This window comes from Octopus bimaculoides, chromosome 3 (assembly GCF_046866305.1).
Source record: "Octopus bimaculoides isolate indiv1 chromosome 3, ASM4686630v1, whole genome shotgun sequence".
In the NCBI taxonomy this organism is placed as follows: Eukaryota; Metazoa; Mollusca; class Cephalopoda; order Octopoda; family Octopodidae; genus Octopus; species Octopus bimaculoides.
Genome location: NC_142930.1, coordinates 158428279 through 158439288, shown reverse-complemented (window position 1 = coordinate 158439288; position 11010 = coordinate 158428279). Strand labels below are relative to the sequence as shown.

Below are 11010 nucleotides of genomic sequence, written 5' to 3'. Positions count from 1 at the left end.
CTCTCCCTCTCTCTCTCTCTCTCTTCTCTCTCTCTCTCTCTCTCTCTCTCTCTCTCTCTCTCTCTCTTTCTCTCTCTCTCTCTTTCTCTCTCTCTGTCTCTCTCTCTGTCTTTCTTTCTCTCTCTCTCTCTCTCTCTCTCTCTCTCTCTCTCTCTCTCTCTTTTCTACATTCCCTTTTTGCTCTAATATATTAACATTGACATTAACAGATTCCAGTGCAGTATCAGCAAGCTGGAGTTACCAATCCATTACTAAAGCAATACATTAAACCAATAACATCATGTAAGTTGCACTTCTTGTGATGATAAAAGAGAATTTAATTGCATTCAATAATTCTTTCTTTTTGTAAAGGTAAATAGAAAACAATATAAACTTCAGTTAATCAAAAGGAATTTAAAAAGACTGAGTGTAGTTTGACATTGTTATTTAATAGAGGATGATAATTTTAAGATCCAATGACTGAATTATTGAGTAACAGAATTTTATGGTATTTCAGATTCGCTTCATTGCAAACCTTATACTTGCCATTGCTTTTTGTCTTTCTGCGTCCATAGTGCCATATGCATGGGATGAACCTATTCTAAATCCATATATTACTCTTGGAATCTCCGGAGGAACAAGTGCAACATATAACATGAACAAACCTGGTGAAGGAGAACAGCTTTGTTATCAGAACTTCATCTTCTTAGCTGCTACTGCTACATTCAATGGGTAAGTTGATTATTTAGTCTTATGCATGACAAGAACCATTTGATGGTTTAAGCTATGTAAAAGACACAACATGGTTATCTCTACAACTAATTCACATGCATACTGCATTGATAGATGAGTTTAAATATATTTTGATGTGTATGCATTAGATGATCACAAAAGCTGTATCCATACACATGTATGGCTTTCATCACTGTTTTGTCATACTATGCCTTTATTGTATTTACAATTCTATTTCCAGAGATGCCCATCTCAAGAGTCCAGCCAGTCATCCTGATTGCAACAACAGAGAGTTAGTTCTTGATGCAATTAGCACTCGGATAGTGTTTAAGAGAAAAGTTAGTTGACTTTCTTTTAATGAGCTTTTTTTTAACATTTTGTTTTCCTTAATTTTATTCCAATATTAAGTGTAATTAATTTATAACTTTGCAGGTCCATGTCTACTGGAATGTTTTTGTAATAACTACCAAAAATCATTATCCTCATTGTAAATTGTTTAATAGTGAATTAAAGGAGATTTTAGTTAATTTTCTCGTGATACCTGGACTCAGCAGACCAGCAATTATCTGTACTTTTTGTATAATGAAACAGGTGAGATACAAACTCCCTCTTGGATAACATGCTAAATGTGTCACAGATAACTTTCTCACAAATACCTTGTGTTTCTCAGCTTTGTCAACTGAGGCAGTGTATTACTGAGGAACAACAAAATATCCACTGCAGGATATAAACTTACAAGCTGTTATCTTATTCCTGTGGCCATATCTTACTTGAGCTCTTCACTCCTTATGGAGCAAAGGCCATTGATGACGTTTCTCAACTCTGAGCTGTTTTTCTGCTTCTCTCCTCTTTCAGGTTTTGTTGGTTTTGAATTGTCATTGATGCTTCCATAACTTCACTTTTTTCTAAGTAGGGATGTTCACCCTACACAAATCCACTTTTACTTCTGGGTAAAGGTAGTGCATATTAGTCTAGCCTCTGTCTTTTGACCTATTCAGCATGTTAGTCCTTTATCTTTTGACCTGTCCAGCATGCAGCATGGGTGGCCCTATCAGAAGCTCATACTCTTCTGGTATGTGAGGCACTCAAGCCACTGTGCTGCAGTAAGGCTTAAACTGTGTGATGGATGTATGAAAGAGAGTGGGTGTATATTAAAAACATTTTGATTTTGCCACATGCAGCAAAGTTTGAGAACATTTTGTGTGTTTCTGTTTAGTCTAGATAGCATTTTGAGGGTTGTTTGAATATTCTAAAAGTGCTTAAAGTCTTTACTGCATTGCTATCTTTTTATGGAAAGAATTTGCTCTTTTGTTTTATTACTATTTCCAGATTAAATTAATTAGTTTAATAACACTTAAACTAGAAGTTATATTTTGTTGAATAATTTTGAGACTTTAATCCTTTGGATACCAACTCATCTGAGACTACCCTTGCTTCTCTGATACAAACTTTCTAATTTAAAGGGATCTGAATTTAGACCTTTCATGAAAATTCTATATGCACCAAAGACTATACTGACAAAGTTATTATTTCAATGAATTCTTCATAATTTTCAAAATAAATTGAAATAAAAGTAGTGTATTCCATTAGGAATATGTTAACCAAAAAACATTGATGTTTTGTATTTGCTTTTATTATTTTAGAATAGAAATTTAGAAATTGTTGTGAAGTTTTGGGCAAATGCTTTTAAGGATCTATGATCAAAGACATTCCAACCATGACCATCCTATCTTTTGATTTTCAGACATAGTATCATCTAGGAATATTTTATCTAATCTACCCTTCCTTTTTTAAAAAAAACAATAGTATTATTCAACTGTGATTTGGCTGCTATTTTTAGAGACTTGGGTGACCACTTAGAGGGCCTCTTGCTGCTTTATAGTACTTATTTTTCTATTAGGTAGATGATAATGTTTAGTGTAAGGGAACACCTGAATAATGTGATTATTCAGCAGCCAAGTTTTTTTTGTTTTTTTTTGCTCTAAATTTTCTTTTATGCTTTAACATTTTCTTCTTCTTCTTACCACAAGGAACTTGGCAAACGATCTCAACTATGGCGTATGACAGGTGAAGGAATGCTCGAGAATGAAGGTTCAGCCCCTCCTCAGGAGCCTGGGAAAGTAACTGGCAATGTATTAGGGCTTGTTTTGGACATATCTGACATTGCCCCTCAACCTGGTAAATGTGTACCACTCATCCTTAGAAAACCTGATGAGCGCAGACGAACAACACAATTATGGAAGTTCACTCGTGTAAGTTGTCTTCATTATAGCACGTCTTATAACATACCTCTTGACCTGTATCATAGTGCAGCAGTAAGTTCTCAGCAAATAGTTTCTTTTTTTTTATGTATTTGCAAGTTCTGAAAGGAGGGGTGCCTTTGACCTTTGCTGGCCCTCCTAAAGTGGTGAGATTGATACCATTAATTTTCCTTTCTGACTATTGTAAGTAAACATTTGCAAGAAGAATACAAACATCATTATCATTGTTTAATGTCCACTTTCCATTTTGGCAGGGAGCTGTCCAGACTCCAACTGTTTGTTGTGGCATGGTTTTTATGCGCTGGATGCCCTTCCTAATACCAACCACTTAACAGAGTGTTCTGGGTGCATTTTACGTGCCACTGGCATGGGTGTGTTTGCGCAGCATTGGCACAAGTGCTTTTTAAGTGGCCCCAGCACTTAAACAGGGGGAAAATTTCAGAGAGTTCATATGAATAAGGAAAGCATTTCAGAGAGCCGATGTTCTGGGAGAGAAAGACCAAGCTTAATGATTAGTTGTAAGGCATGATGGGGGTAGTGGGGACAGAACAACAGTGATGAGAAGAGAAGCATAAACCCAGTCAACTCCAAGGACTCCGACTCTCATCCTGTTTGTTTTAAGTTTTTTTCCTTTTCAAATACATATATTTTCCCTTTCTACTCTTTGTACAATTTTTTTTGCTGCTAGTTATGATGTTAAATGATGAGGAGAAAAGATCAACAGATTATTTTGGTGAAAATATTGAATTTTTTTTTTTTTTTTTTTTTAATAGATATTTCTTGTCACAAAGACAGATTTGTTTTTAACTATAATTGATAGAAAAATTGATGAATGCCATTTTATAGAGTACTGAAATTGTTTAACCCTTTCGTTAACAACCTGGCCAAAACCAGCTCTGGCTCTGTAGTGCAAATGTCTTGTTTTCATAAGTTTTGCATTAAAATATACCAATTTATATTCCTAACACTAGCTTAATGATAACTAAGTTATTTTCCTAAATTCTTTGTTATATTTAAAATAATTGAAAGAAACACAGAGCATCTCAAAATAAATACAGTAACAAAAGGGTTAAAGTCAGAAAGATTTTTAAAAATCTATATATATATATTTTGATGCTGTAGCATAGATTTGGCTACAAACTAATTTCAAGCTATTAACTCAAGAAAAAGAAAACTAACGAGAAATTGTGAAGTGTTCAATTTAAGATACTATCAATTGAGCCAGAATGCCAAAATTCCATTTCTTGTGACAAGAATTGTCATACTTTATTCCAGTCTTTGTTTGAATAAATTTTTGAAAGTTTTCTGCTAAATATCCTGTTACATTTAGCAACTTTTTTTGTATGTTGGTGGAAGCACATAACAAAAAAATTAGGATTTGTTTCTTTTTCTTTTTTCATTTTAGAATGGTTTGTTAACATGTGCCAATGGAACAATGTGTGTGCAAGCTGTTGATACCAATGCACTACAACATGGTAAGTCAAAATTTCTTATTTTGATTTTTCCATATTTTCTGAGTTTTGTCTTTATGTGAAAGTATGAGATAACAGGCCATCTGAAAATATCTAATCATCATAGTCATCATTCGATGTCTATTTTCCATGTTGGCATGGGTTAGACTGTTTGACAGTAGCTGGAGAGCTGCCCAGACTCCATTTTGTCTGTTTTGGCATGGTGTGTGTGGCTGGATGTCCTTCCTACTGCCAACCACTTAACAAAGTGTACTGGGTGCTTTTAATGTGGCACTGTTGAAAGGAACACTTTAGAAACGAAATAATGTTAATATATATCTCAGTTGCCTCTCATCTAACATAGTTTGTTAGCTTCAGATACATAATGTATTGAAACCTCATCCTCATTTAACATTCTCACATGGCATCAGCACCAGTGGGATCACCATGTAACTTGCAGGGTGAAGACTTCTCAACTGGAAGAAGGACTGGAACTACAAGAAGTGGCTTTGTGCTAGAAGTCTCAATCCTTTGTTGTTTCCTCTTTGAGGTTCAACATCCTGTGATCATTTTTCACCACTTTGTTCCATGTCTTTCTAGGTCTACCTCTTCCACAAGTCCCCTCCGCACTAGAGGTCAGCAGTTCCTTATGCAGCTGTCCTCATCCATACACATCACATGACCATACCAGCACTGTCTTCTCTCTTGCTCACTGCATCTGATGCCTCTTATATCCAATTTTTCTTTTAAAACGCTTACACACTCTTATACATGCACACTAACATTGCACATCCAGCAGAGCATGCTGGCTTCATTTCTTTTGAGCCTATACATGTCCTCTGCAGTCACAGCCCACATTTCACTGCCTGTAGCATAACTGTCTGAACACAGGCATCATACAATCTGCCTTTCACTCTGAGGGAGAAGCCCTTTGTTACTAACAAAGTAGTAGCTCTCTGAACTTTGCTCAACCCATTCTTATTTTAGTAGCTACACTTTCAGTGCATCCCCCTCCACTGCTAACTCGGTTGCCTAGGTAAGCAAAGCTTAAAGTATATTTCTGTTTCTAATAAGTTTCCTTGTGGCATTTAATTTTATGAGTTTTCAAGAGAACTTATTCAGGTATTGTAATTTTGCAAATTGTATTGGTATTATTTGTATATTTCCACAATATATTATTACAAAAGTGGAGAACAAATGATTTTGATCTGTCAGAAGAGATAATATTTAATGAAATAGGTAAATTGGTACAATATTTTTTTTCTAAAGCTTGTTTCCTTAGAAAAGAAAAAATATTTAAGCATGCAATTTTATTTTAAGTTCTAAATTTTTTTTAAACCATCTTCTGAATTACTTTGATACAGCAATTCTGAGTGAGTCAGTATTCTTGTATCAACTTGAGATGGCCAGTATCTTCAAATAATATTTTTTTAAATAGTAAATATAATGAACATAGTAATTATTTTTATTTTAGGTATTAATAAACCTTGACAAGGCCAGACATAGCTACTTGTTGTGTATATTTACTTGTTGAAAATATTTCATTCAATTGTTTCTGGTCATTTCTTTAAAAAATCTAATAAATCCCACTCTTAAATTTCTTTTTTTAAAGATGCTATAACTCTACTTGGCCCAATACCTTCTCCAACATTGAAGAGTGTCCCTTTTCACATGCAAATTTCTCGTCAGAAACAACGACCCGGTTCTGGTTTCATTAGTGTCACAGTTCTCATGGATGGACCTGTCAGAGTTTTACATATTTCTGATATTCAGAAAACAGTAAGTCTTCACTACATTTATTTCATATCCTTTAATTTTGATTCACAGGATTAATTCAAAGCTACAGTCATCAGTTGTGTGTCAAATTGAAAAAGAAAAGTCATCACCATCTTATGCCTGCCTTCTATTTTGTTGAGAAAGATTAGCTGTGATTGCTCTCAAAATATTGAAGTCTCAAACCAGATTCAGGACCAAATTATTGCTGCAGTTTCATTATTCTAGCATGATTTTTGCCACTAAAGCTGCTGAATCATCCTTTTATTGCATGGGTGATATCAATCTAAGTTCTCTAGCATTTAAAGGAGATATGGAATGAATTGAAGAACCATTTTGGGAACTTATCTATTCTTTTGTCATGATCCCTTGGACTCATAAAGTTGAAGTGGAAACCTGTTTTCATCGTATATAAGTAACTGAAAGTACAACCTTCATCACTGTCTGTCGCAGGGTTAACTTCTCTATTATTACTGGAACTTTGGATTGGAGCAACAGGAAATGAAGTGTTTTGTTCAAAGACCTAATGCACCACCAGTCCAGAAATCAAAGCACAATCTTCCAATTGAGAATGAAGTACCTTAACCATCAAACCACACACCTTCACCTTTAGATATTTTAGCTATTGTATGATCTGGAAAAGTTCTGATATAAAAAGTGAAAATGACAAGTGCTGAATAACTCTTGTATTCAATCTCTAAGTTGTGAATGGGAAAAAAAAATGAGGAATCATACAGGCAATTCTGTTGGTAACATTCAACTTGATTCAATACAGAGAAATGATATAAATCCCAAATAATGTGATGATATCTGAGAGAATAATTGCTTGACTGTTTTCTAATCAGAGAAATCCATCAATAGAAAATTATCCCTTTTGATTTTAATACAGGAGATGGCAATCTTTTAGGTAAGGTACATTAGAATACTTTCAAGTGCCATTTTGTGGATAATGGACTTTGATATTTATACCTTGCAATGCAATGAAACAAACATTTGTGCAATGCATGAACATTGTCTATCTTTCATGGATTGGATTATCAAGAGTGTAGTGTCTTTGTCAGCAACATCAGTGTTGTACATAGGAAACTATGACCTGTCAAATCATTGACAAGAAAAGTCTAGCATGCTCATTTATTTATTTATTTATTTATTTATTTATTTATACCAGGCTTAGTCAGAGGCAGAAGGAGAGTCTTCATAACCTTTTGTAGAGCACAGCTGTGCAGTTTAGTTAACTTCTCAACTACAAGATTTTAGGTTCAATCCTGCTGCACAGTAGCATGAGCAAGTATGTTGTGTCACAATCTCACATCAACAAGTGTCTTGTGAGAGAAATTGGATAAATGGAAACTGTGCAGACATCTTTCGGAAGGACTGTTCTTTGATAACAGTTTTAATCTGTTGCCCAGTTCAATACCACCAGTTGACCCTAAGGTGGTTTTAAAGGAGTCTGTTCTGTTGCCTGCATTCAGATGAAGTCTCTGGTCTAAGGATAACTTCCTCTGTTCCTCTGAAGCGGTGAGCTGTAATTTTCTAATCTCGTTTTTATCCTTTAATGATAATGTTTGTCATTGTGTAGACTTCTTATAACTTGCTACAACTGTTGTTATTGGTGATTCAAAATTATTTAAATGTATATGTATTTATAAACTTGAAATCTCTTCACCAAATTTTCTGTGTGTAAGTTAAGTGATTACTCAAAGCTTATTGAAACTTAATATGTCTGGGAAATCATAGATTTTTCATAACCATCTGGAACTTATATTCAGAAGCATTTCTGTCTCTCAAAACTCTCCTTCTCCTTTCTTTTCTCTTCCCCCCCCCCCCTCTCTCTCTTCAGTGCAACCACTTGACTCTCGTTTATTCACTTACTCATTCACCTCTTCTAACTTAACTAAGAAATCATATTTTATTCTCAGACCTGTTTTGGAATTGAATTTCTTTTGTTTAAGAAGAATGTATCCAATATTTGTCAGCTAGAAAGCACTTTAATATGCTTTTGATCATATTCCTGACAAAAATAACTTTATTACTGGCTGCCTTTGTCTTGTTGGTACTATAGAATGAGGAAAGTTTCAGAAATTTTCGAGATTTTGATTGGAATTTCTTTGTTTAGAATTGTTGAGGATTATTGGTAAGAATGTGTCTGGAAAGAAGACAATGTTAAAAAGAGACGCTTACCAAAGTCCTGGGGGTGGATTTGGTTGATGGAAACTGTGTGTATTCAAATATTTTTTTGCAATCATATGGAATATTTTAAGTTTATATATTATATACATCTATATGCATATTAAGGGTTACTATTAATGATGTTTGGCATCAGTTCATCCCTAATTGAGCAAACCAAACCATACTGTTGCTTATGTTTTTATTTTTTGTTTTTTAGTTTTTCTCCCTACATAGTGTATCTAGGACTACATAGTCCACTAATTAATTCATTAAAAATATAAGTTGTAATCACAGTGATGCTAAAATTGTATGTCTATTAAAAAACAGTATGCTGTACATTTTGGGCATGCCATGTAGTGATGCATTATTAATTAATTAATTAGTTAATTAATATATGTTGTCACTGTATGCAGTGTTATGCCAATTAGATTAGCCAGTTTAGCTGAGTCCTGTTTTGTATACGCTATAAATAGCTATATACCACTAATCTCTCTGTGGGCCAAAAATGGCTATTCTTTCTCTAAGAAGACAAAGTAGCCCAATCATTCTCACTTCTTTTGTTCACAGGAAGATAAAAACCTATGGGATAACCACTTTGTTTACTTTTCCATAACCAGGCTAAAATCGTGTTTATAAAATTACATTTTCCACTCTCCCCTTCCCTTTTTAAGATGGTAGTATGTGATTTGAAGGAGAATTGGTTGCTATTTCTAGCAGATGGAGAGACCATGTAGTGACTCACTTGATGCCATTGATTACATTATGGGTAGTGTTGGTAATGATGAATTGAAGTGTGTGAATGGTGATCATGGTGGTGGCAGCAGGTTGATCTAAAGACCTTTTAATAAGATTAATCACATTTGCGATGGCAAAATATTCAAAGTTCAATAAATCTTTTTTAAGCTCATACATTTGAATGCTTACTTTTATTTATTTGCAAGCTATTTTCAATTTTTACTTAGAGACTTCTTTTATGTTTCAACATTTATTTCTTTACTTTCTTCATATTTTTAAAAATTTTATTTTACTATTTATTTATGGCAATTCTAATGTTAATCTTTTAATAACCACCTTTTGCTACCTTCACCAGTTCCATGGTGTTGGCTGTATGTGCTTTTCTTCAACTCCATGCAGTACACAGTGCCACATGAGTAACAGCAGAGAAACCTTTCAGGTTGTAACTCTCTTTGTAAGCCTATTGTCTGCCATGGCTGTTTTTTTTTGTTTGTTTTTTTTTTATTGGACATTTCCATCAACACTTTCAAAATTTTTTTCCTCTTTCATTGTACATTCTTGCTTGTTAAATTATTTTATCTCTTAGGAAGAAAGAACCATTTTTGAGATAGAAAAAAAAAAATATTAAATTTTTTTTTTTAGATCAGGTTGTATTTAAAATGTATTGGAATTTTCCATATTTTCAATTTTAGCCTCTTAACTGCCTTTTTTTAAATGCACATTGAATGCAGCAGCTATTTTCACTTAAACTTTTAACAATTTGGGTTTTGTTTATCTTTTTATTACTTTATCGTTTATTATTGTTCCATTTTAGCCTTTATATTTTGGCTCATTCTCTTTTTATATTGTGTGGACATATTTCATATACTGTATATTCTATGTTGTTTGTGTTCTGATGTGGAAAGCAAACTACAAACATATCCTGGCTCTCTTTCTATTTGCAAAATCTATGGATATCTGTGGTGGTGAAGTTGTAATGTTTGCTGTGATGCACAAGCTAAAATAAATAATTTTTATCTTATCACTGAAGTTAAGCAATATTACGATGCTTGGAGCAATGACCTAACTTATTCCAGATTTTATCTCGATACTGTAAACTGACTTCTACTAAACAGTTTGGAATGGAGAAGAATGTTGCAAAGCATATTACTTAAACAAACTACAAAGTTACCTTTCATCCATTTTGGGGTCGATAAAATAAAATATCTGTCAAGTACTAGGATCAGTTTAATTGACTAACTCCCACCTTACAAAACTTCAGGCCTTGTGTCTATATTAGGAACATTATTATTGTTCAGCAGACTTATTTTAATTGCATGCTTTTCTTACAGTTTCGAGCACAACTCTATGCATCTTGGGTATGTTCTGCTTTAATTTTGTGTATTTCTATTGTATTGAAATTATTCTCTGTAGTATATGTGCACTTCCTAGTACTACTGGTTTCTATGTTGTGTATATATATAGACATAACTAAATATTGCAATATATCCTGTCCAGTGACAAACTATTTCTCTCTTTCTCACCAATTATTATAACACTACTACTACTACTACTACTACTACTACTACTACTACTACTACTACTAATAATAATAATAATAATAATAATAATAATATCTTGAAAGAGTATATTTAAAGTCACATTAGTTTTTATTCCAAACCTAGACACCTTTTATGTCTTTGGTTTTGCTTCAGTAGCATAGTATTTTGTAAGAGTGGATTTAGCTTGTATTTTTAGCAGAACAAGCAACTACCTAGAGGTTTCTTATATTGGCCTACATTGTCCATTCAGTGGTTATAATCCAATGTCCTTCCTTTTTTTAAAGATGGTAGGTTATAATAGTAGGGAAAGTTGAATTGTTTTTAGAAGATCAAGTAACTATGTATAGGTTCTTTAGACTCACAGACCCC

The 11010-nt window shown here is 33.6% G+C and overlaps 1 protein-coding gene across 12 annotated transcripts in view; it reads left to right on the top strand.

The window, feature by feature from the left end:
* The window catches only part of LOC106877485 (intermembrane lipid transfer protein VPS13D), a 178439-nt gene that overhangs the window by 135578 nt on the left and 31851 nt on the right, over window positions 1–11010 (top strand). For 6 of the 12 annotated variants that reach the window (XM_089349874.1, XM_089349875.1, XM_089349873.1 and 3 more), the window contains 7 exons: window positions 210–282; window positions 555–711; window positions 953–1049; window positions 2742–2963; window positions 4378–4447; window positions 6036–6202; window positions 9456–9539. In XM_089349874.1, coding sequence (XP_089206000.1) covers window positions 210–282; window positions 555–711; window positions 953–1049; window positions 2742–2963; window positions 4378–4447; window positions 6036–6202; window positions 9456–9539 — 870 coding nt within the window. Of the gene's footprint in view, window positions 1–209; window positions 283–554; window positions 712–952; window positions 1050–2741; window positions 2964–4377; window positions 4448–6035; window positions 6203–9455; window positions 9540–10431; window positions 10459–11010 lie in introns of all 12 variants that reach the window. The other 6 variants (XM_089349882.1, XM_089349880.1, XM_089349876.1 and 3 more) reach the window with 2 other exon arrangements.